Source organism: Lemur catta, chromosome 1, assembly GCF_020740605.2.
Source record: "Lemur catta isolate mLemCat1 chromosome 1, mLemCat1.pri, whole genome shotgun sequence".
NCBI lineage: Eukaryota > Metazoa > Chordata > Mammalia > Primates > Lemuridae > Lemur > Lemur catta.
This window is the reverse complement of record NC_059128.1, coordinates 244,207,571-244,235,560: the sequence shown is the minus strand read 5'-3', so window position 1 is coordinate 244,235,560 and position 27,990 is coordinate 244,207,571. Positions and strand designations below refer to the sequence as shown.

Here is a 27,990-nt window from a genome sequence, read left to right as displayed (position 1 = left end):
CATTACTGGGTATCTACAAAAGAAGTCATTGTATCAATAAGATACCTACACTTGATTGTTTATTGCAGCACAATTCACGGTTGCAAGGATGTGGAATCAACCCCAGTGCCTGAAAGTTCATGAGTGGATTAACAAAACATGGTGTACATAGGGTATATATATCCAATAGCCTCCCATCCCCTAAGAGTAACTGTTGTAATTATTTTTTATTCTTAGGTTTATCCTTACATTGTTATTATCCATTTTTCTTCACTTTTTTCACTTAAAAACATATCCTTACATAACTTCATTGTAGTATTTATAGATAGCCATAATTTCTTTACAACTTCATAATTCTCCAGTGGATGTAGCATAGTCTTTCAGCCAATCCCTTATTGATGGACATTTAGATTACTACAATCTTTACAATAAATCTCAGTGAATGGTCATATAAATACATCACTTTGAGTTTGTGCAGTGGGTCTATGGAAGAGATTCCAAAAGGCAAAGTATAAATGAATATAAAATTTGCCTTAAATTGTTGGTTTCCATTCATAAGAGTTGTACCATTTTCCATTTCCACCAACAGTTGTATTAAAGTGTTTGTTGTTGTTGTTGTTGTTGTTGTTGTTGTTGTTCTGAGACAGAGTCTCACTCTATAGCCCTGGCTAGAGTGCAGTGGCATCATTGTAGCTCATTGTAACCTCAAACTCCTGGACTTAAGCGATCCTCCTGCCTCAGCCTCCCAAGTAGCTGGAACTACAGGCACATGCCACCACTCCCAGCTAATGTTTATATTTTTTGTAGAAATGGGGAGTTGCTCTTACTCGGGCTGGCCTGAAGCACTTTTTATTCCCACAGCCTAGCCAACAGAGTAGATTTCCAAATTTTTGGCTTTTTTGCCAGTCTGGTAGATGAGAAATGGTATCTCAGTGTAGTTTAATTTGGATTTCTTTTTTATTTGTGAATTTTAACTTCTATATCAAACACTACTGTTTTTAAAAATTAGAATACTTGAAAACTATTTTGTGAAAGGTACAAAGAAAATCTATGATGTATACATTTTAGTTAAATACAGGAAGTTTAACACAAGGTTTATCAGGATTGTGTTAAAATAATGTTATATAGGAAAATAAGATAGACATGATTCTGAAAATAACTTCCACATTTAAATATTTCAATTTTATTAAAATGTCACAGAAACCATGCAGAAGTAATCCTCATATTGATAAGCATTAATCTATTATAATTATGAAGTTCTTGATATAAACTTTTATAAAATACTAAGATGTCTTGAGAAAGAAAGTATTATAAATTATCTTGTAATTTCAGAATCTGGGGTTTTTTTCTGTAGGAAATTAAGAATTGATAAAATATAGGAGCCAAGTATATTGTACTTCATATCATAGTTTATGACCAAAGTCAGTTTGAAGAAAACTGTCTTCCTCTAATAAAACCAAAGATCATGAGTTCTGGTCTTTACTCTTGGAATATTTGAGTTTTTCCTATTTTCCCTAATAGTGTTTCTGAATATATTTTAATACCTTATTTGTATTTAATTGCACAGATCCTAGGGCTATCTTAATCTGACATCAACAATTTGTGTCCTCTTCAACAAAAATAATGTTTTCCTTGGAAGAGAAAATATTAAAGGATTCCAGAAAATGATTCCTGCCAATTAATTCTTAGTTATTTTCTTTCCTTTCAGCACCGTCCCTGATAGGTATGGTAAGGAAGGACTGGGCATCCCAAAATAGCATTGCCCTATCATGGCAAGCACCTGCTTTTTCCAATGGAGCCATTCTGGACTACGAGATCAAGTACTATGAGAAAGTAGGTCTTACTTGGTGCTTCCTAAAAAACTACATATATGCATATATATGTATATATTGAGCATGTTGTTATACTATATTATTTTATTTTAAAACCTGTTCTTCTTTGGCCTAATCTCACACCTACTGTTCTTTGAAACCTCTCCAACTTACTAGTGTGTTTATAATTTCTTAATTAATTTATCTTGTTTTATGTCAGATTAAACTAGAAGATGCAAGATGTTCATCTGTGTCATGATCCACTCTAGGGGGTTTTATAATACAGTAAGAAGTAATAATTCCTTTAACTTACAGTTTGGTTGCCAAGGCATTGTTTCTAAAATTCAGTTGGGAAGAAATTTTGATATTGAATTACTATAACCTAAAGCAAGTTTGATTAGTCCATATTCTTTGCCAATGAGTTTAAAGTTACAGTACACTATAATTTGAAAAGTATGATTTAAGGGATAAATGGATTTAAGGGATAGCTTATGAATTAAACATTTTTTAATAATATATTCAGGTCAGCTATTTTATTTTATAAGAAGCTAACAAGAAAAATTAAGTTGATACAGCAACTGTTAACCCTCATTTCCATTTTTATCTTTTAAAATTGTTCTCAATTATTATATTTCCTTAAATTATATACTTTCTTACATTTATTGTATTATGTTCTTTCTTTATGCTTTTTGCCCCTATTCCTCACCATTATGATATATTCTTGGCAACAATATCACAGTAGACCACATAGTCAATTATGATATCCTACTTCTAGAATATTGACAAAAGGGAGCAACAAATTTAAAAAATTAAATCTAAAAATTATATGTAATTTCCAGTGGTATACTACAATAAGAAAGAACATCTTGCATTTCTGTAACTTAATTTTACTAGAAACAAAGGATAATCATACGCCCCTGTAATCCTAGCACTTTGGGAGGCTGAGGCAGGAGGATCACTTGAGCCCAGGAGTTTAGGTTGCAGTGAGCTATGATGACACCACTGCACTCTACCCAGGGAAACGAGTGAGACCCTGTCTCAAAAATAAAAACAAACAGGAAACATTATAAAGAAATCTAGGTTTCCTCTGAAAAAATATAAGGCAAGAGGAGAAATAGAACCCTAATGCCTTCGTTTATTTTGTGCTGCTATAATGGAACACCATACACTGGATTATTTATAATAATCAGAAAACTATTACTTCGTGGTTCTGGAGCTTGGGACGTCCAAGACAGAAGGACCAGCATCTGATGAGGAACGTCTAGGTTTGTCATCCCATGGCTGAAGGGGAAAGAAAGAGTAAGAGAGAGGCACAAGGGGGCCAAACTCATCCTTTTATAATGAACCCACTCCTGTAATAACAAATCCACTTCCATGATAAAAGTATCAATCCATTCATGAGGAAAATGCCCTCATGGACTAATTACCTTTTAAAGGTTCCACCTGTTAATACTATTGCAGTGTCAATTAAATTTCAACATGAGCTTAAGAGGGGACAAACATTCAAACTATAACACCTGCCTTTCTTTATTCTACTGCTTCTCAGTAAATATAGGTTTGATAAAGGGAAAAAGCAACTTAGTAGCATAGCTGTATCCATTTGGGGCACTGTAGTAATTTTAGCATTGTGTAGTCAATGAAAACTGTCATTATCATTAACTGACATGGATAAATCCATGGCCTAAGAAAGGAGAAATTTACTGAGTATAAATTGGATTACAGATTCTGCAAATTAGCCTGGCTAGTACGTGCTCAGAAATCCATTGAGCTAGCCTTTCAAATGTTACAACCTGTAGCATGCTGTCACAAAAATTATATGTTTTCAGTCTACTAGTTTAAATAGATCTCTGGCACACAAAATTTACGATTATTTAAAAAGCAATGCACACAAATATGCAAGCAACTTTTCAGAATCAAAATATTTCTCTGTGTCCTATAAAGGTTATATTTAACATAAAGAAAAATTACTGTCTCTTTTTATAGTCATTTATACCTTGTATGTTTCAGGTTGAAAATAGTTTGCAATATTTTCAAGTAAGGACAAATCATACAGATTAAAGAGGGAACTGTGGTCATCCAATCAAATTTGTAGAAATCAATAAGATCTAAATAATAGTAATTAACATAATATTCATGTTTATTCTTAGATGTGCAATATTTGGCATTAATATATAAATTCTATTCTAGTTATGGAATAGATAATGTTATGAAGGGGTTTATTTTGTAAGAAAATGGCAATAATCCAGTGGTAATGGACTAAACAGGGAGGTGGAAGCCAAGGATTTCTAATTCATGTTCTGACTCTGACTCTCATTATGCTTGTGGCCAGGAAAAAGTTAATTAATCTCCCTATGTCTTAGACTTCATATTTATAAAGTGAAAATAAACATATCAACTCTCTTGGTTGGTTGCAAAGATTAATTATAATTAGACCTAAAGATAAAAAGCACTAACTCAGTATTAAAAATCATTTAAGCAAGCATTGGGGAAATATTTGGCAAATAATCCAACACAGAATCAGAAAATAATAGCATGGGAATTATGCATAAACTAAATAATTATCCTTTCACACATAGATACACAATGTATAGGCAACCAATCAAAGATGTTAGAATATCAAAACCTTTCAGAGAGAACATAAAATGATTGACAACATTAAAATTTGTTTCTACTATGTCTTCAAATTCTAGGTATATATTTTATATATCTGTATCTATGAAATGGTTTCTCATTCCAAGCAAAAAAAATTTATAATAACTTATAACTAGGGCAACTTACAATGAAACTCAGTTAAAAGTGCTAATTTCTTTCTTTATTAGGGATCTAAATATTATTCAGTAAGAAAAGCAAGATACAAAGAATTATATATACATGTGATCCCATTTTGAGGAGACAAATACTCCCTCCTGTGTGTTGTAGGGGAGAAGGCATAATTTCTTTTCTTTCCTTTTTTAAATTCTTAGTTGAGGCACACAACTGAAACAAAAGTCAGATTAACAACAACAAAAAGTAGTTCACTAATGTGTGCCATGTCCATCACAAGGGAAGGGCCTCAGCTGAAAAGCATTTCTCTCTCATGGCAGAAGCATAGGGGCCTTACCTAAAAAGTATTTTATTGAATAGGGCATCCTTTCCCCAGTGTATGTTTTTGTCTTCTTGTCAACAATCAGTTGGTTGTAGCTATACAGTTTTATTGCTGGGTTCTTTAATCTTTTCCATTGGTCTATGTTTCTACTAGAAAAAAAAGTATTTTAACAAAGAGCTATAAATCCTATATAGTGACAAGGCAAAGAAGAGAGTTTCTTCAGACTTCCAAAGGTGGGAAAACGTGGGAAAGTAAATTTCTAAGAATAGTGAATTCTGCCCCTATATCATCTGGTGCCCACTGATGTCCCTGAGCTCTGTTTCTGGGCTGATAAGCTGCTATTATAAAGGAGCCCATCTGTGGGTGGGAGAGGCAGAGAGTAGGGGTAGAGTGTGCCCCTAAGTTTTAACCATTTTTTTTTTTTTACCTCAATAACCTCCAGTAATTTAGAGAGAAATATTTTGGTTTCCTTCAGTGTACATTTTTGTATGATTATGTAAGTTTAAAGAAACATAGAACAGAATGGGATGCATACCAGGCTGTTTGAAGTGTTGCCTATGTGGGAGGGTGGAGGCAGAGAGGGCAGGTGAGAGAGAGAGGTAGCAAATGCAGATAAATATTCATATGGCTGGATGGGTCCTAAATAGCATTAGTATTTGTCTTTACTAGTTGTCTGCCCAAAAGCAGACCCTGAGACAAGTATTTTTTATATGAGTGATTAATTAAGAAAGCTCCTAGGACAACTGGTAAGAGAATAGGATCAGCAAGACTGTGAAGGAAGGTGCCAGTCAAAGTTGGTGTGACCAAGGGAAGGTCTGGATTCTAACTTACATCTCAGAGGTTATTTTATGGAGACAAAGAAGCTGGACTTCCCTGCCTGGCTACAGGCATTACTGGAAGTGCATATATGTCATGCAGAAAAAAATCTTAGGCACTTCTGGTTCTCTGTACATACCCCCAGCAGCCCAAGTTTAGGTCTCCTAAAGAAAGTCAGTCATGGGTACAGCTTTAAAAACCAAAACACACAGAAGCTGGAGAATGGGAACAGGAACAGAAACAGGTAAAAGTATTAATAATTCCAGCTGATCTGCTGAAGCACCAACTATTAACTAAGATAGCTAAATGATTGAAAAGCTACTGGAGAATTAATCTTTGGCTCGTGGTAATATTCATATCCTCTTCAGTCTTTAATATCAGTACCATGGCATTTAAACCTTGCATTTCCTTTTAATCAAAGTCACTGTGTATTGCTATACTCATAATTAATCCACAAAGATCAATATTTACACAATTCTCTGAGGAATTTATGCTGTTTTTCTGAGGTTCTCATTGTTTTAAGTGCATTATTCTGTAAATCAGGAAAAAAGTTAAGGTACTTGGAATGTAGGTGTCTACATATATCTGAGGTAAAACAACATGCTATTGTTACCAGTGACCTTTTCTCAGAGAATGTGATACATTGGAAAAAATCACTAGTCTGAGTTTTGAAAGATTTGAGTTCGACTCAGACCTTAGTTTTCTTAGTTCTGTTTTCTCATCTGTAAAATAAGATGAGGAAAGGTAATCTCTTACAGTCCTACCTACTTTCAAATGGTAATATGTTTGTTTTTATACTGTTATGTAGATATATTATTCCATTGTTATTCCATCCATCACACAACTGTAGTTTTCCCTTTAAGTCTAGTAAAATTAAATACACATTTTAAAGAATACTTCACCGCAGGCATCAGTATTCTTCATGTCATAATTATCTATAAAATTAAGACCCTGTTATCATTTTTTTCTAGAGGGCGGATGTCTCTGAGTCTGCTGTGTGTGCATAAGAGTGGTATTTAGGAAAGGAGACATATTGCTTTGCTGGTTATAATTAGTAAAATATTCGCTATTCAGTTAATTACACTCCCCAATTTTTAGTTACTTTTATTTTTTCATACTCAAATGGCCTTTGATTTTCCTTTAACTCAGATGAATACAGTTCGAATATGAAAAGATACTTTAATAAGTAAAGTCACATATAAATTACAACAAAAATTTCTATTTTATTATTTAATTAACCAACAATTTTTTTCTCCATAAACAGAGCCTACTACTCTTAGAATCAGGGAACTAAGACATCATCTGCTCCCAACTTCCCAGTCTTCACTCTCAAAATGATACCAACCCTCTTGCACACACAAGATATCAAATATCCCATTGAACAGCAAACCTACCGTTCGTCTCATGCATTTTTTTGCTGGTATAACAGAATACCTGAGGCGGGGTAATATATAAAGAACAGCAAGGTATTTCTCATGGTTCTAGAGGCTGGGAAGATGCAAGGTGCCAGCAGGTTTGGTGTCCGGTGAGGGCCCCATCTCTGCTTCCAGCGTGGTGCCTTTCGCATTTTCCACAGGGAGAAATGCTATTCCTCAGGGGGGAGAAGAGGGGGGGGTATGGAGTGGGCAAGAGGGGGCTGAACCCGCCTGTTTGTAACAGCACCAATCCCACCCATGAGGGTGTAGCCTTCACGACCTCATCACCTCTTAAGGGCCCCACCTCTTACTACTGTTATTATGTTAATAGCAATTAAATTTTAACATGAGTTTTGGAGGGGAAAAATATTCAGACCATAGCTCCTTTCCCTTATCTCTATTCACTTTCTGCTTTCCCTTTTTTGTTCACATTCTTAACTTGTCCTTTCTTCCCCTCTTTCACCCTGTCTTCTCTCCTCTTCCTTCGTTTCCTGTTCTTTTTTCTCTTGCTTCTTTATTCTCTTATTATTTTGTTAGTCTGGCTGAGCTGCTATAATAAAAAACCATAAACTGTGTGGCTTCTAAACACAGAAATTTATTTCTCATAGTTTTGGAAACTGGGAAGTCAAAGATCAAGGTGCCTGCAGATTCAGTGTCTGGCGAGGGCGGTTGCCGGGCGCAGAGGCAGCCAGCTGTCTTCCCACTGTGTTCTCCTCGCTGAAAGGCAAGGGAGCTCCCCGCTCATGGCCTGCTCACCTCCCAAAGACTCCACCTCCTAATACCATCACCTGGGAGGTTATTATTATATTTTAACATATGAATTTTGGGAGGACATAAAGACTCGGACTATAGCGATTATTTTTATCAAAATTATTCTTGATTAGGGTTATTTACATTTGTATAGGAGTCTCCACTGGTTTGAGTCCCTGAAAAAAGATTATTTCAAACCTCAATCTGTACCTAACATAGCTATTTCCTTTCAATCACATACTAGCTGAATTAGTAAAATTCTCTTTATTCAGAGCTCATTCTCAGGAAATTGAGAAGTCATCTAGCTAGTGTAAAAACACTTCTAACAACTTAAAAAAAAAAAAAAACAGCAATGCTTGAGAACTTTTTATTTCTACCTGTTTGTAAGAAAGACTCATACACAGATGTCCACCAGCAGAGAGAACATTCTGTTAATAACTAGAATGTAAGCTCATGAGGGCAGATTTCCTTTATTCACTTTCATATTCCCAGTGCTCAGAAAGGCACATAGCTAATAATTCATAGACACAAATTGTTGACCAATGATATGCCGGGTTATCTTTTAATTGTTTTGCATGGACTAGGTAATTTAATCCTAATAAGAACCCTTTGAGGAAAATACTATGACTCTTCCCATTTTACAGATGAGGAAACTAAGGCACACATAGGCTAAGTAACTCTACCAAAATCATACAGCCAGTGAGTGAGTGGTTACCTTGCAACACAGTAGATTTCTCAGAAGTCAGTGCTTTCTGCTGATGCTGATTTTCTAGGTTCCCTGAGGCCCAACACTCCATTACTCTCTGATGCCATTTTGCATCTGTAAAATGGCAGGAATAAAACATACCTATCTCACCAGGGTGTTGTATAGCTCTGCTAATTATCAACTGGTAGCTCATTTTGCAAACATGAATTCCCCATAACAGTTCGTTATTCTTATACCCAGTATTTAAAGACACTGCGACTCGTAAAGTCTTTTCCTCAAAGTGCTCTAGTTAATTTTTATCACAGTCAGCACTTTTTAGATGTTTTTTAAGAAAACTCATCATGAGAAAGGAAGCATTTCTTATATCCAGATGGTCAATAATTATTTATATAAAATACTGAATTAACATAACTTGCCAATGTTTCACCTAGTTCACAGGTTATAGAAAAAAGCTATCTGTGAGCTTTAATTAAAATATATAATTTCATGCCACTGACAACAGTGTATTAGTAAAAATATGAAGAGATTTGTGAAAAGCTTTTCATTATGGGAAATATTTTTATTACTCAGGGATGATTTAAAGTAGCATCTTTTGAGAGAAAGCTGAAGTCTTTGTGTCTTTTCTAAAAGTCACATACTCTTCAATATCATGTGTTACGTGACATATCTCTTTCTTCCTCCCTTCCCCTCTCATTCTACTTCCTCAAGATAGTTTTTCCACAGACAATAATTCAATAATTATCCCTCATTTTTCTAAATATATATAATCAGTAAATATGAATTTTTGTGTAAAAATATATGAAACAATTATTGTAGCAATAATCAATACAAGAAAGAAAAAATCCTTCCTTCTTACACAATATACATTCCTCATTTTCTTTTGTTGTATTTCCTTCACTTAGGTGTTTGCCCAAGGGAGGAAAAGAATTTTCTCTTTACTTCTAGGAATGCTACTCTTACCTACATCCATTATTTAGGTACAGAAACACATCTCCTTTGTTCTCTGCATCCTCCTTCCCCTATGACCATCTAACTGGTATGTTTTTGTAAACCTTAATGTAAACTTGCATATAAACCTACATGTGGTTGTTATACAAGGAACTAAGAAACATGTGATTGAGGAAAGTGCACATGGATCACCTGAATCACATGGGGCTGTTACTGAAAACAGATTATGATACAGTTGACTGGGCCGAGCTGATGAATTGTGGGGATGGGGTAAGATGAGATTTTGCATTTCTAACAAACTCCTAGGTGATGTCATGGTCCAAGGTCCAGGCTTTGAGTTGTGAGTCTCTAGAGGCCCTGCTTCTCTTTCACCTTATTTAATCAAGTGTAGATAAAGGGAAAAATAATCACAACCCTCTAAACATACACATGAACTTATATTACTGTATCTTTATAATTGGCTAGAACTTCTGTAGATGTATGATTTGCAAACTATCAAAACCAAAAATATTAACCTGAAGCAAAATGCAGTAAATAAAGGACCAAGTCAGTGTCAGATACAATTCAGCATTCCTAATGGAATCAGCAAATTCCTGAGCTGGTAAAGTTTTTGTGTTTGTCTTTTTTTTCCCCCATAATTCCTTTTTGCTGCAATGTCCACCACAGAGAAATTGGATATGAGAATTTTGTACTAATTAAAACAACATTACCTGAAAGAAAATGGACATCAAGGGAATTTACTGATAAAAACACTCATTATAAAGATTTCATACCTAATTTCCACGTTGTGCAGCAAACATCACACTCTCTGTGGCAGCCCGTCTGGTTTAGTGAGCCCAGAGATTCCCTCAGAGCCTTTGGCAGAGATTCTCCTAGTAGCAAGCCTGGGACTGGTGCCAGTACTGCGTCAACAGCAGCATCTGTATGTTATGAACATATCAAATGGAAAGAAATTAAAAATGTATTTACACTATGACACAGAGTCTGCACATGTCTACTAACTACCTTTAAAGTGTCTCATGTTTTATAAATTTATACTATCTTTGGTTTGGTTTGAAGAATGAATTTGTTCAAAATTATAGAAGCTGTATTTAGTATGTTAAAGATTTGGTATATCCAAGAAAGGTGGGAGGAAGTTGGTAAAACTAAGTGCTCTGAATAAACTTCATTCAAACTTTTGAATATATTGTAAGGGAAAAGAAATATCTGTTCCATTCTAGTCTCATGGCTGGGTCCTTATAAAAAAAAAACAGATTATCAAAAGAAAAGCATATGGGTTTATTTAATATAAGTTTTGCATGACATGGAAGCCTTCAGATATGAAAACCCAGATAAACAGGGAAACTTCTATATTTTTATGATTAGGTCTGATGAAGAGTGAACAGTCCTGCAGAAGTATGATTAGACAAAGGAGTTATGATCTAATGGCAATAAACTGGAGGAACTTAGTAAGGCCCGTTTGTTCAGATTCTGTTCTGAGTCTTTGGAGATAAAGATGTTCCTTTCCTCTGTGTCTTTGGAGATAAAGATGAGGGTCTTTTGACCTGCTTCAGCTGAAAGAGCAGGAAGTCAAAGAGTGATCTTCCTGCTCTCCTCTTTTCTCAATGCCAAGGTGCCATATTTTGGGGTGGCATGTCCTGAACCCTATCAGTATCTCATGTTATATACTGAAGTAAAGGTTATAAACATAGTGAGTATCAAAAGTTTATGTTCTGGTTTCCAAGAGCAATAAAACAATAACCTCTCCACTGCTGTTCAGAGGGCTTGGGATTCTTTTGGTGGTACGTAGTCACCAGCATTGGGGTCCTAGCTCTCTTCTTCTGTACAGCTAGGTTGGGCTGCACGTTAATCACACTTCTGCTAACTTTCCCTATTTCAATCAGCTCTAAATTCCACATTTTAATTAAATTTTACATCCTACAGTTATAATCAGTTGCTTCCATATTCCTATTGATATATTTCTTAAATTGCTTCGTCATCCCTTCCCTGAATTCCATGTCTTTATCACTTTTTTGATGAGGTTAGAATACAAAAGTTGTTTTCCCATTCTGAAATTCCATGATTGAATAAGCTTATTATTTTATTGTGTCTTGCTTTGCTTGTGAGGTGATAGGAAATAACCAAGTAAGACCAATGAAGGAATGAAAAATTTGATGTTTTCAATGAAAATGTGAAACATACAATGTACGTTTTTTTTAAATTACAGAGAAGTACATAAAAGACATAATGAAAGAGTAATCGTTTCCTTAACAATCTGGAAATCTACATATTTTGCCACCAAGTTTTGCATTTCTAAAAAAAGAAACAAATACAAAGCTATTTAAAAATGATTAATTACTCACATAAAAAAACTTTCACCTCCTCTTAGAGAATCCTTATTATTTAAAGGGAAGAAAATAATGCAATGTGGCACACAGGTTGGGAGTATAGAGGTTATTACCTACAATGATAGATTATCAGATCACAGTGCCCTTTTAAGTCAGCAGGGGGTGGTGGGAGACAAATACTAGGAACTGTTCTAAGTAAAGTGTTTTGACTAATGCCCACCAAGAATCAGAGTAGCCTTGGAATATGCAAAATTAGTATTTTTCTGTTATTTTCTTTCAGAAAATTCCTTCAGGGGTGTAACAAGGACACAAATACAAACTTCCTCTAAATTTCTGATCTAGCTTGGTGAAAATCAAACAAATGAGAATTCCATAAACAGATACCATTTTTTAAAATGTAACATTGCCTTGAATTCAAATTACAGTCAGTCTTCAAAGAATCAGTGGAAAATGTAAATACAATATTGCTACTTTTGAGCAGCTATCTAACTTTCTATCCTAATATTTTAAAAGACCAAACGCTGCTATATAATACCCAAAGATAAATCTTACCAGATTTTCTTCTACAAATTTTAAGATAAGAGCTGCCAACTAGGTCATGTTATCTAACCTTTAGCAAATTTTCCCTTGATTACTGGCTTTACCAAAGTGTTGACTGAGTCATATTCCCTGGAAATAAATGCAAGATTTGCTTACTGCAAATGCAGTAAAAAATAAAACCATATTTTTGCTTATTCCTTAAATAATTTTCTTTTGGGGCTACAAGTACAAACATAATTACCAATTCATAAATGTTCATTTTTTTTTCTGATATAAAATTGCTACTCTCTTTACTCTGGCATTAATAAGAAAATCTATAATTTGAACAAAGATACATTTATTTCTTCTGAGGATTTTGAAGCCTATAATTGTATAAAAAATTGTGAAGTTTATCTTCAGAGATTTCCTAAAGAAGATGAGGTGACTTTTTATAGAGTTGTATTATTTGGCTTTATTTTTCTTCAGGGATTTATTAGAAAATCCTAAAACAGAAAATATAGACCATATAGAGAGGATAAGGCAGAGTAGCAAGTTTTCTTGATAGCCTATCAGATTTTTAATTGCTTTTCTTCTTTGATATATTCCACTCACATAAGTGCTTCTGTGAAAAGTGTGTGTGTGTGTGTGTGTGTGTGTGTGTGTGTGTGTAAACTGTGCACTTTAAGTACAAAATTTACTAGGTTTTATAGCTTTCAAAGTATTAAAATATTATAAATAAAATGTAATCTTTTAATAAAAATTCCCCTAAGAAACATGTGAGCTACTCTGTGCCTCTTGTATCTAACTTGATTTGCAGATTGCTACTGCCAGAGAGGAAGTCTAACATTCAAGATTTGTAGTGTACTCAGAGTTAGGAAACATGCACTGTTAGACTGAGGAAACTTTTTTTTACTGCAAGGCCAAGATCTGATTTTGTTAAATAACTTAGAAATCAAGTAAAAAGTGAGTTGGAAGCTAAAATGTTTTCACCTTTATCATTCTTGAAACTACTTTTCTGGTTTGAACAGAACAAAAGGTAGTGAACAAAATCTTGGTGTTAATACCTTAATTGGATTATGAAAAAGACAAATAATAGTAATATTTACTGATTGTACTTCACCTATATTAACTCATTTAAAACAAGTTAATTAGCTGCTAGCTAACTAAGAAACACCTATCTACTTAATGATTACCAGTTAAACTTTAACCAACTAGCAAATTAATAAACTAATAAAAATAGATTTGGATATTGATAGAACATTAAAAATGACTAGACTATTGATTATCTCATTTTTCTTATGTTTCTAATTTAATTTTTGGTGGCTCTTTAATATTTATGAAATAAAGTATCTGACACATAAGAACAAAAATGTACTATAAAATCATAAACCAGTTGAAATAAAACAACTGGATATAGTTCTATTATCAACTCTGTCTGTAACTAGTTGCAGACTTTACACAAGCCCTTAAACTTCTTTTTGCTTCAATTTCTGCCAGCAAGCTCTTTTTCAACTCCTTGAGTTTCAAAGGAAGTAATTATCTATCTAGTCATAATGGATTTTGACAGACCTAGGCTTGGGTTCAGAATCTAGGCTTGGGTTCAGAATCTAGGCTTTAACACTCATTGGTTGTGTGACCATAGGCAAGTAGTCATATTTTCCTAAGCCTAAATTTCCTCATCTGTTAGAAGAGAAATGATAATAACTACATAAGCTATTATGATGAAAAAATTAAATGGGACTTTTGAATGTAAGTCATTTCACTTAATGTCCTGGAGAAAGTAAGCATTGAATGCATATAATCTGCTAAAATTGACATTAGTATCAATATCAGTACCATTTGGGGTTTTTATCACGGTTCCAGTCCTCATACACAAGGTCCTTTAAATTTTGTCACTCATATAAAATACCATCTTACCAAAGCTGCAAGCATGATCACCAAATTATTGCGATTCTATAGATGATATAGTAATATGTTAAATAGATATAAAGACAATAACTAATATGTAAACTGCAGAGCAGAACCAGTTTCTACATTTAAAATTACCATCCATATCACTATTAACCAGTTGATTGATAATGTTATTTTAACTAAAGTTTTAGTATAAGCATGTGATAACATTTTAGTTTTAGAAATCATGTAATTGATTTCTTAAAATACAAATTTACATCTTTTATAAACTGCAAAACATTTGATACTTAAGAAATAGAAAAATATTCTTACAAATTAGATGTATTAATGTACAAAGTATGGCCGTAAACATGGGAAAAAATAGTTTCATTATTGTATTTTCCAAGGATGTATTAGATATATTGATTATAACATAAATTATATTTTGCTTTGATTCAGAATTCTTACTCTTCTAGTTAAGATAAGTGTGTCACACATGAGAACAGTTCATGAAGTATGATCTTCTACTTATCTTGGCAGATTTTATTATTTCCTTATTCTCTAGTTGGTATAAATTCATACCTGCCTTCATGGTTTTCTTTTCTTCTTCCTCTTTCTTTTTACTCCTTAACAGCCAAAGGAGATTATGCAGAGGACATATGACAGGCAAATATTGTCTTTCTCTCATTTACCATCTTTTCAATAGTGTCTTTGCTCTCTAATTATGAATCATTCAGGAAAATCAAGATATATAGATAAATAGTCAATATGTGGTAATTAAAAATTTCATTTATAAAAGAGATTCCTAAACTGAGAGTCCTCTTAGAATTATAGAATTTAACAATAGAAATGGTCACTAGAGCTAATTTAACTCTCTGATTATACATATGTATTATACACATATATATCATATATTATATATAATATATATATTTATATATATGTCAGACCCAGAATAATTGTGGCTTATGTGATATTGGTCAAGACCATAGTTCAGGTGTCCTGGATGCAAAGCTTTTGCTCTTTTAATATTCTATGTTGTCTCTTCTTAGAAAGCACCACCAGTTGGGAAATGTGATTCACAGGCTACCCTTATAGGAAAAGATACTGAATGAACTTCATTTTCAGATCAACTGTATTAGTTTTTTATTGCTGTATAACAAATTACCCCAAAACTTAGCAGCTTAAAAGAATTAATATGTATCATCTCACTAAGTTTCTGAGGATCAAAAATCCAGGAGTAGCTTAGCCAGGTAGTTTTGACTCAAGGTCGCACATGGAGCTGCAGTCATCCTGTTGTGGGATCCAGTCAGCTGAAGGTTCAACTGAGGCCAGGGAATTGTTTCTTAAGCTCACTGGCATGACTGTTGGTAAGAAGCTTCATTGACTTGTCACGTGAGCCTGATCCCATCTGGAAGAAAGTGCACATTCAAGACCAAAGCTGTAGTGTCTTTTATAATCTAATCCTAGAAGTTACCATAACTTCTGTCATATTCTATTGGTCACACAGGCCAACCCTGGGATAATATGAAAGGGGACTGCATACAAATGCGAATACCAAAAGGTGGGGATTATTGGAGTCAATCTTGAAGACTGGCCACCACATCGAGCTGCTGGCAGAATCTGTGGTGATTCACTTTGGCTTCAACAGAAAATTATCTGGGATGAAATGCTGTGTACCTATTCTGAAATGTCCATGTTTTAAGAAACACTCTAGACAGTTCATGAATATGGCCATTTCATTTTTTAGAATTTCCCTGGAAGATTAGACTATGCTATTCAAAATTTAATATATTAACTTTAACTTCATACATATAACAAATCTGTTTTTCCCCAAATCACTGAGTCATATCATTTAAATAGCCAATATAGGATCTTTCTGTGTGAAATAAAGGTAAAATAAACAACCTATCTAAATTTTCAAGTTAGCAACCCTATGCTAATTATAAAGGTTAAATATAGGAAAACTTATACCTTTGGCCTCACATTCAGCTCTAAGGATTTATGTTGCTTTGACTCTTGTAAGACTTTAATAATTTTTGGTAGTTAAAGTAGACCAGATCCATGAGAGCAAAATTCCCCAGTTTCACACAAGGATAAAACCATGTTTGTAAACAACAGAAGTCTTCTTTCCCTATGTAATTATTCATAAATATCAAAGATATATAGAAAAGTTGCTAATATTGTACAGATAATGGAAAACTCAATTTATAAAAGAGATTCCTAAATCATTCCTATATGAACCAATATAGTACCTTCTTAGGTAATTAAAAAATAAAATATTTTAAGTCTCCTGTGTGTAAAAAATATATTTAATTTTTTTCTGAATTAATATAGTATCAAAAACAGTAAGTGCTGTGTCACATGGTTGTATAAGGAGTCATGGGAAGATAAATAGATCAACTCAATCAACTCATAGTATGGAACAATTAGCCAAAAAAGTAGCATGAATGTGTGTGTGTGTGTGTGTGTGTGTGTGTGTGTGTGTGTGAGACAGAGAGAGAGAGAGAGAGAGAGAGAGAGAGAGAGATTGATTTAAATCCTCAATATACATCCTAGCCCAACTTTTTTATATAATGGTAGAATTAATGTTCGATTTTGAAATAGAAAATTAAATCAAGAAAGGCCATGTCCCAGGAAATTTCTGTATGGATTTGTATTATCTAATATATTTAAATAAATATCTTAATAAAGGCATGGCTATTGCTGAGGCATTTCCCTGCCTCAGCCAATTCTCTGAACTCTGGGATATTGGTTTCATCTTTTCTAATTGCCAATCAGTACATCTCCTTAAAAAGAAATTTCTTTTAGAAAATGCCTTTTCTAATTTAGATAGGTACTTAACATCTTCAAGAAATGCATCAGACCTTCAAAATTTAGAAAAAAAAATAATTACTACAAAAGTGCTCTGGGAGTTAAACTATTACAGCAAAACTCTTTCAGCTTATTCCCACATAGTAAGCGATGTGTAGTAAGCTGCTTCATTTCCCGGCTCTGCTATTATTATCCTCATTCCTCAAGGGTAGATTTAAGTGTCTTAGATTCTCAAATGAGGGAGAAAAAAACTAAGTCTGTATTCTGCTTCAAACAAGTAGAAATAATTATGAACCTTCTTTGACCAGATATAATTTTTGCCTTGGAGGGTAAAGCAAAGCCCCTTGCAACAGCCATTATTAATGACACTGATATAATTACTATTTGAAAAGAGGAAATTTGCCCAGAAAAATCAATTAGAAACCACCAAATGTTCCTTGGACTTTTCAGAGAGGTTCTATGCCGATTGTCCCTCATGACCTCTCCATTAAGAGACTGGTTGGCTATACTCCTAATGGTTGCCTTCAATTATTTAGAGGGGATTTCTGAGCTTTTGTATTTCATATTAAAATGGCCTGGAGAGCATTTCCTGATTGTCTTTCTTGCAGAACAGAAGGGTCACTCTGGGGAAAACAGACTAATCTAGGTGGCTTTGCTCTAAAAAGGTAACTCAAAGTCCTCTTCCATTAGTGCCATTTGTCATGCAAACATTAATTCTCATAAAATGAAGCAAACAGTGTGATGACATTGCTTTCAATGAAAAATTACAGAAAAAATAACAGTTAAAAAGTCATGAGAAGTAGTTTTCTGTAATCTAAGGCAAGCTTGGCTTGGGCATCTGCATTTATCAACTCCTTTGTTTTTAACTTATCACATTCTATCTTCTTAACATTATTCTTCTCTTAAGATTAGTCGATGAGTGTCCTATTATAATCATCCAATATTAATTAGTCTCCAGATGTGAGTGGTGTTTTATAATTCTGTCTTATCTATTCCTTTGACACCTTGAAGCTGGTAAAATTTTCTAAAAGAAGATATAGCTGAAGGCAAAATTTGAACTGAACAAAATTTCATCAAATGTTAGAAAATGTCCCAGGCAAGATACTTGTTGAGATGAGTTTATAAATTGGTGCAAGGGCCAAAACAAACTTAAACTGCTACTGTGTAATAGTCACCAACTTGACTATATATATATATATATATATATATATATATATATATATATATCCTTTGATTTAAATATTCCACCAGTTTTTGACAGTCTGTAGACAGGAAGGATTTTTTTTTTGCTTTTATCAAAAGAACTTGTTAGGGAATTTGTCTTTGAACTGAATTGAAATCTAGTACTTGCAGGAAATTCATTTAAGGAATTTATTTGAAGCAGACCACAAAATGGACATTTCAAATCACATTCATGTACCATGTCTGATTTCTATCTCTTTGATAAATTAAATGATCAGTAAAAAAGCATCAGTAACATACCATCTAAGCTCCTTGAAAAAAATTACCCCTATGAACTGAAATTCAAGAATATGCCTATATTCTGTGTTCAAAAGCATTGGTTGAAGTTACTGTTTGCTGATTTATTCAATAGTCTTTTAAGAAGCACTTCAATTTTCCTACTTGAGTTTTGCTTGTGGAAAATTTAATTTTCAAATTTTGGAGTTACATAGTTGTAAAAAAAAAAAAAAGTTTCTTAATTTCACCTAATTGCCAGAAATTTCTGAACCATTTTTTTTTTGCCAGAAAGTATCCTAGTTTATGGAATACAGAAATCTAAAATATCCACTTCTTTCTTATTACAAATGACACTTCATCTTGTATTAATATCTTGTTTTAATATAGAAATAGTAAAAAAGAAAGACAGGAAAGGGAAGAGTAAAGAAACTAAAATGTGTTAAATAGCCACATGTACCAGTTCGTAAGCTACACATTTTTGCTACCTGTCTGACAGCAGATCCAGAATTATTTTCTTCACACCATGAGGTCCTCTGATAATTAAATCCAAGGTTCTTTCGCAATCTAAAGTTATATTAGAATTTAGAGTTAAGGCCTGGCACAGTGGCTCATGCCTGTAATCTTAGCACTCTAGGAGGCCGAGGCGGGAAGATCTCTCGAGGTCAGGAGTTGGAGACCAGCCTGAGCAAAAGCGAGACCCGTCTCTACTAAAAATATAAAGAAGTCAGCCAAACAACTAAAAATAGAAAAAAATTAGCCAGGCATGGTGGTACATGCCTGTAGTCCCAGCTACTTGGCAGGCTGAGCCAGGAAGATTGCTTAAGCCCAGGAGTTTGAGGTTGCTGTGAGCTAGGCTAAAGCCACAGCACTCTAGCCTGGGCAACAGAGCGAGCGAGACTCTGTGTCCAAAAAATAAAAAAAAGAAAGAAAAAATAATTTAGAGTTCAATGAATTGCTATAATAAAATTTTGTGGATAAAACTTTAAATAATTAAAGAGATGAAACATTTTCATTTTTGGCTTAGGTACAAACCCACGATGGAGAGGTATTTAATATTAACAACTATGGCAAAATCGGAGGATAGAAGATTCCAGGCAAAGGGAATACAAGTGTGAAAAATCCAAGACAAGGAACCTGGCAAGCTGAAGGAAAGAGAAAGTGTACTGTGGCTTGAGTATAGTAAGGAAAGAAGAAATACGGCTGAAACAGACGGCAGAGAAAAGCCCAGTATACCGTTTTTTCCTTCACAAATTCAACAAATATTTATTATACATCTTCATGTGTCCTGTTTTAGCACTGCAGATTCATGTTAAGGATGATATAAACATTTTAAACAGGACTTTATTAAATTTGCTTTGGCCAGGCGCGGTGGCTCACACCTGTAATCCTAGCACTCTGGGAGGCCGAGGCGGATGGATTCCTGGAGGTCAGGAGTTTGAGACCAGCCTGAGCAAGAGCGAGACCCCGTCTCTACTAAAAAATAGAAAGAAATTATCTGGCTAACTAAAAAAAAAAATATATATATATATATAGAAAAAATTAGCCGGGCATGGTGGCGCATGCCTGTAGTCCCAGCTACTTGGGAGGCTGAGGCAGGAGGATCGCTTGAACCCAGGAGTTTGAGGTTGCTGTGAGCTAGGCTGACGACACAGCACTCACTCTAGCCTGGGCAACAGAGCAAGACTCTGTCTCCAAAAAAAAAAAAAAATTGCTTAAATATTCTTAAGATATAATTCACATTGAAAATCTCTTGCCTTTCATGATTAAAGAATATGTTTTTCATTAGTGACATTTTAGCTTTCAATTATTTCTACCCAATCTATCACTCAGAAAACTAATCAATTTTACACCTTCCATGTATTTATTTCCCTTTTTCAAATGCTCAGATCAACAAAGGCATTTATAAATTCTTTCTTTAAAATCTTCACAATCATAAACTAGTACATTTGATTCATAAATTTTATTTCCAAAAATATTTAGTTTGGAATGACTCCAAAACAAAATATTACATTATTTCAAATATTAAAACATTCCAGGGAATGTATGTCCATAATCAAATATATATCTTAAAACAATTATAGTCCACACATGTATTTCATATAATTTTCTTCTATTTTAAACATCTATGACATTTGCTAAGTAAAGAATATTTTGCCAGGACAAAAGAGAATTGCAAGTTACTGAAGACCTTTAGCTGGGTTGTGAGTTCTCTTGGATTCATATCTAATATATCTTTGCAGGCTTAGAAACTAGCACTTTGCCTAACACAATGTAATCATTCAATAAAAGTAGAGAAATAGTGATTCCATGAACAAATTATTTGTTACTCCTGAACTTCCACTTTCTTTTCCCTATGTGTTTTTTTTTAATTGACAAAAAAGGTACTGTGTCACATAGTCTTCTTAGAAAGCGACTTATTTCCTTCTATAATAGAATAATGCCAGACTAGATATTTCAAAAGGCTCTTCATTTGCAAAATAACTAGATATGGATAAGACATACTCTTGATGGGAATTTGTTTTCATAAAAGCTAAGGGAGAATTTTAAGAATTTACCATTCCTGATCAAAAATATGTATATATCTGAGGTTGGAGAAGAAACACAGCTGCTAGTCTGGTGTGGTGGGCTTCTTTAAGAGCAGATTTCTCAGTGCCCTGAGAGCACTACTGTCAGGATCAGCATCTTTGGTCACCTGCTGGGAAGGGGAACTGATCCTGGGACTCCTGTGCTGAGCCAAGATGCTCAAGAAGAGCTAAAGTGGCACCATTTCTGCAGTATCCCTGGCTTCTTACAGACATAGAAGTAAATCCTCTCTAGAGGAAAGCTTTCAAAAGCTAGGGCTCAAAGACACAGCAGATTATGTTTAGGCAATAATAGCACAATGAAAGACCACCAAGAATAGGGAAAAAAAAAATCATGAGTAAATCAGCAGAAACACTCAGCAACAGCTTTAGAATCCCAAGGACTGCATACATTAAAGAATCATACATAGAACAACTATGTTTGGAAAGCTTAAAAAATAACAAATTCAATCATTGAAAGAAAGAAACAAAAATAGGAAGATTAGGAAGAAATAGAACTTCTAAAAAGAAAAATATAACAATTTTAAGAAAAAAATCATTAAATAAACAGTCATACATTCTATATAAAATTTATCAGGTGTGTACTAATAAAATCATACTGGTAATTACTAATAAAAAGAGACATTTAGTAAACTTGAAGATTTATTTGAAAATATCACCCAGAATTCAGCACAAGGAGACAAGTAAAAGGAAAATGTGAAGGAGATAACTTCCTTGACATAATTAAAATCAAGCAAATATTCTTCTTAGGAAACATTATACTAATTCTCCTAAAAACAGGAACTACATAAAAATTGACCATTATAATTGTTTCTACTAAATATTAGGAGATCTAGCCATTTCAATAAGAGTAAAATAACATAAAAACATATGTAAAAAGAAAACTCAGATTATACCAGATTATATGACTCTATACATAGAAATTCTCCCCAAATCTACATGCATATTTAAATAATAAGATTATAGCAAAGTGGCTAACCATAAAAATTTAGTTGCATTCCTACACACCAGCAGCAACAGAAAACATAATTTTCAAATACATTACATTTATAATAGCAACTTAATCTGTAATGTATTTGAGAATAGGTCTAAATTAGTTTTTAATACATGCAAAACAATTTATAAAACTTTATAGAAAGAAATTAAAACACTCATAGAGTCCACATTCATATATAAAAAGAGATTATCATAGAAAAGTCAGCTTTCCCCCAAAATGATATATAGACTTAATGCAATTCTAATAAAAATTCCAGTGGATCTTTCTGTAGACATTGACAAACTGATTCTAAAATTGTTAGAGAGAAGCAAAATAGAGGTCACAAATAACCAAGATACTTCTGATAAAAATAAGTCGAGATTACATGCCTTGACAAATATAAAGAATTATCCTAAGTATAATCATTAAAGCTGAGTGATACTGCTGCAGAATGAGACAACTTGACTAATGTATCACAGCAGAAAGCCCAGAAGCAGACCCACACATAAACAGACCCGAAACATAAGACACAAGTAGCATTGCAGATCATTAGGAGATGTATGCCCTATTCACTGCATGGTGTAGGGTAATCTATACTGGAGGGAAAAAAGAAAAAGAAACTGGATTCCTACTTCATATCATTTATCAAAATTAAGACCAAGTGTTCTAAGGGAAGAAGTTTAAAATTTTTAGAAGACAAATATGGAATAATCTCTTCTCACATTGTAAAGAAAAGATTTCATAAATGAAATGCAAGTTCTTATTTTAAAAGAAAAATTGATAATTTTAATTAAATTCATTATAAGAACCTTTTTTTCAAAAGACCTATTAAGTTCTATTAAGATTATAAAAAGACAAGACAGAAACTGGGAGAAGATATTTACCATGTATACAACTAACAAAGGATTAATGTTCAAAATACATAAATCCTATAAAACAATATGTAAAAGAACAAATCAATAGAAAACCTATATCAGACCTATATGTCAAGCTTTAAAAGAAAAGATGCTCAACTTCATTAGTAATAAGGAAATTGCCAATTAAAACCACAATGAGAAAATTTTATACACACTAGATTGGCAAGAATGAGAAATCTGACATTTATAAGAATTGAGGTGATGTGGAGCAGTTGGAACTCTTACATTGCTATACTGGGTGAAAATTGCTAAATGATTGTGGAAAATAATTTTATAAATTTATACATTTTCATATCCAGTATCCAATGACTCAGCAATTTTGTTATATACATATATAGATATATATATATGTACATATATATGCACCCAAAATCTTTCATGTGTGATCAAGACAGTGTCCTAGAATGTTCAAGGAAGCATTTTTCAAATAGAAAAAAAAAATCCAAATTTTCATTATCAGGAAAATTAGTAAATTATAGTATAGTAAAATATGAATAGTGTTATTAGTGAAATGAATGAATAATAATACCACAAAATGATAAACTTTAGAAACATAATGTAACCCCAGAAAACTATATACAATATAAAAATATTTGTAGAAAGCTCAAATACATACCAAACTAAACAATGTAATATTTATACACCCCATACAGATGTGATGGCTCTTAATTTTTTAAGCAAGGATATGATAAACACAAAATTCAGGCTAGTAAATATCTTTGTGAAAGAGGTAGGGTATCGAGTATGGAAGGAACACAGAAATAAATCCAAGTTAATGGTACCATTAACCATTACAATATTGTTCATACTATCTTAGAATATATATTAATATATTTTAAACTAATATTTCCCAAAATATGTACTGCAGTGCTAATCTCACTAAATATTTTACCACCATAGGGTTGCATAGTCAAATCAATTTAGAAAATGTAGCATATTATTTTCATCTCTGGAATTTCAAAGATCACGTGGGCATATTGAATGCTCAGAAAAATCCTGTAGCCAAGGAACCTATATAACTTTATTTAACTTAGTGTTTTCCAAATGTATTTGATCTCAGTGACAGCCAAGAAAGTACTGACCCTTTAAGAGAGAACATGCTACAAGGAGGGTCTCCAGCTGCCACACCTTCAGGATCCACCTCAGTGTTCACCTAGAAGCCCCATTTCCCCTGAGACCCAGGTACTTAGAACCAGGCCTTTCTTGCTGAATACAGAACTCTTCTAAGGGGCAGTCTCCTCTTGGAGATCCTGAATGCCTGGTCAAGACTTTCTCCCAGGGGGACTGACTACCTTCTGAGGCATTTTCTTTCTTTCTTTCTTTTTTTTTATTTCAGCTCATTATGGGGGCACAAAAGTTCAGGTTATATATATTGCCCATGCCCCCCCCATCCCCCCGAGTCTGAGCTTCAAGCGTGTCCATTCCCTAGACAGTGCTCATCGCACTCATCACATAGGTATGCACCCATCGCCTCCCCCATCCCCCCCAGTCAGAACTTCAAGCCTTTCCATTCCCCAGACAGTGTGTATCGCACTCATCAAGTAGGTATATACCCATCCCGTCCCCCCCACCCCCCACCTCTGTCCGATACCCAATTGCTGTTATTCCCAAATGTGCACCTAGGTGATGATCAGGGAAACCAGTTTGCTGGTGAGTATATGTGGTGCTTATTTTTCCATTTTTGGGATACTTCACTTAATAGAATGGGTTCCAACTCTCTCCAGGAGAACCAAAGAGATGCCATATCACCGTTATTTCTTATAGCTGAGTGATATTCCATGGTATACATATATCACATTTTGCTAATCCATTCATGAATTGATGGACATTTGGGTTGTTTCCACATCTTTGCAATTGTGAATTGTGCTGCTATAAACATTCGGGTTCAGGTGTCTTTTTTATAGAATGACTTTTGTTCTTCTGGGTAGATGCCCAATAATGGGATTGCTGGATCGAATGGTAGGTCTACTTGAATCTGTTTAAGGTATCTCCATAATGCTTTCCACAGGGGTTGCACTAGTTTACAGTCCCACCAGCAGTGTATGAGTGTTCCTGTCTCTCTGCATCCCCGCCAACATGTATTGTTTTGGGACTTTTTGATAAAGGCCATTCTCACTGGAGTTAAGTGATATCTCATTGTGGTTGCTTCCTCACCTCTCTTTTCACTGGCATCAGACCTGCATTGTGGTCTGAGAGGGCTTCTTGTCTCCTTTTTATCCCTCACCTCTTTGACATGCACAGATGTTTCCCTCCTTAAATATCTTCTTTCAACATTGTTTTGGAGTGTGATCCTCAGAAGATCTAAACTTACACACTTACACAACTAGGAAGCTTTTTTTTTCTTGGCTATAATGACACATATTCCTTGAAAATAATGTTCCATGCCAACTCTTCGGGAAATGTTTTAAGCCAAAGTTTGTTGCTGGCAAGTGAGGAGATTATAAAAACATAAATGTGTGTTTTAGCTCATTCATACTTTTATAATAGGAAAATATCATTTTAAAATTATGCATGAATCCTTTTTTCCTCTGAATCTTTTGTTCTTTACTTTCAGAATAAGGGTTATGGAAAATTAATCCTTAGTGCCAAAGTAAATCACTCTAATTTTTTTACTAAATAACATTGCCATTCTGATGTGTGGTTTGTTAATTTCACTCAAGTATGAGTTTGAAACAAGGGCTCTAAGGGAGAAAAAAATGTAAAAGTAAATATGTTTTGTTTTATTTTTATTAATTTTTAAATATATATTGTTTCATATCTAAATCAAATTAAAAGAATTAATTACAGCATTCTTATTCAAACTGATGGAAAAATTAACAAAGTACATATATCTCATTGGGCATTACAAAATATTCTATGCCTCACAAATAACCTAGAACCAGAAACATTTTTGGCACCCTCATTCTTTGTAAATTTAAAAGAATATTTTAAATGATTTTAAGAAGTGGGTGACTATGGAAGAAAATATTAATACTTCCAACAAAATAATAAGACCAAAGTCTTTCTAACTTGGAATCAAATACCTAGAGGTGACTTTATGGGAGTCCAATCACAAGTAAGTTTTCTAAGATGAGCAATTAAAATGTCACCTAATATATCTTAGGAAATCATTCATCCTTCATTCATTGAAATAGGCTTAATAAATTTTTAGATGGCAGATCCCTGTGCTAGATATTATAGATTTTGTTGGAATAAGCCTCAAGTCCTGCAACTTGCAAAAAATCTAAATTAGATTCATTTCAAGTACTTATCATGACTAGAATATATTTAGCTTCAAGATTATAATTTTATTTTTATTAACCATAGTTAGATAATTCTTTTGGATGAGCATCTTCAAATCAAGAAGACAAAATTCATTATTTTAATTAGATAAAATTTAAATGAACCTCTCATCATGAAGCATTCATATTGGATACTTTTTAAAATATATTTGTCTTAATGCTTCCAAAATGTCCTTTCTCAGTACTCTTGTAAGAGAGGCTGAGTTAACAACCTATTATTATGTACTCCTTACTGAGCTGTTAATAGCTTTACAATCTTTCAAAGAATACACCTGCTGCTCATAAAAACATTTATGTTGCTACACAATTTGGCTGTGTTTTAATATCATGTATTTGCAGTGACCTTGTAGAATCTATACTGATCAAATATTTCTAGGGGAAAAAGCAAGAATAAGAACTTCTATCCAATTACTTGAATATATCAATGGAAAATGAGAAAATAATTTATTATACGGGTTCTAATATTTGAAAAGTTGTTTCTCTCCCTTTAGCTTTCTTGATAATTTTTTACACTATTTGGGTTTGTTTACATTTTCATCCTTGAAATTTTGTTGTCTCAGTTTATATATGTTGAAAAAGACAGGTTTATATTCGTATATATATATACACACTTTAATTAGAAACTGAGGACTGAAATTCTGTTAGAAATATCAACGTTTCTACAGAATGATTAAAAAAAGTAAAAAATGAAATTAGTTTAGATCTTTTTCAAACTTTTAATAATAGAAAATTGTAAGTCTATAATTAGAAAATGTAAAATTTTAGCTGAGGAAGTATTCTGAAGTTCTTCATGGTTGAATGTAATATAAATTAATTGTTTTTGGCTAAGTTTCAGTTGGCAAAGGCAAATTGCTCCCAAAACCTGTGTTTGATCCTTCCATTTCACACAAGGACATTTAAACAAGGTAATCAGTACCATCATTATTTCCTTATGTCCCTTGATTCTTGTTACTTCATGGATGAACACAGCAGGTGGACAGATGAAATCTTTCTGTCCTATCTAATTTAGTTGTGCCTAAATGTGTATAACTATTACCACTCCTGGTATCCACAACTCCTTGGTAATTTTCCTCCTATTTAGTGAATTATCCATCATAACCGTCTTATTTTAGTGTATTTAACAGCTTTATACTTTGAAAAGACCACCATGTGGTGCTTCTGAAGACTTAGTTCAATTTTGGGTTAGCACATGAGGTTTTTAACTGCTGTCCAACTTCAGTATGGCAGATAGATAGAGGTACCTGCCAGATGTATAGTCCCCCTTAGCTTCTGAAACAGACAATATTCAAGGATTATTCCAAATCACTATGTTTTACTCTTAAATCTCAGAATGGTGCTGTTGTACAAATGAGGGCTACATTAACAACTAGTCAACTGGTCATGTGCACAGGTACAGGTAACTGACTTGAGATCCAAGTAACTGGCTCTAAAGGAGAGTCTGCCATCTGAAGATATCTTGAGACATTGGTGTTACTCCCACATGTAGATCTCAACTGCCCACTTAATCACCAATGGTCCCAGACCCCTGAGTATTTGGCTGATTTATCCTACTGATTTTCTTGACATGGAATTAAAAAGAAGACAGTTTCTGTGGTTCTTGAAGATTAATTTACTAAGTAACCAACATAATTCCCTCCACTAACTCAAAATACAGTTCACTATTAAAATAGTATGCCTCCAAGTGACAAATGTTTCCACCAACAATATGGACACCTA

General features: G+C 33.6%; 1 protein-coding gene across 1 annotated transcript in view; it reads left to right on the top strand.

Annotated features, from left to right (window-relative positions):
- Positions 1-27,990, top strand: part of EPHA6 (EPH receptor A6) — an 836,036-nt gene that overhangs the window by 514,042 nt on the left and 294,004 nt on the right. Inside the window, exon 6 of the mRNA XM_045557615.1 lies at positions 1,688-1,812. Within this exon, the coding sequence (XP_045413571.1) occupies positions 1,688-1,812 (125 nt within the window). The remainder of the gene's footprint in view (positions 1-1,687; positions 1,813-27,990) is intronic.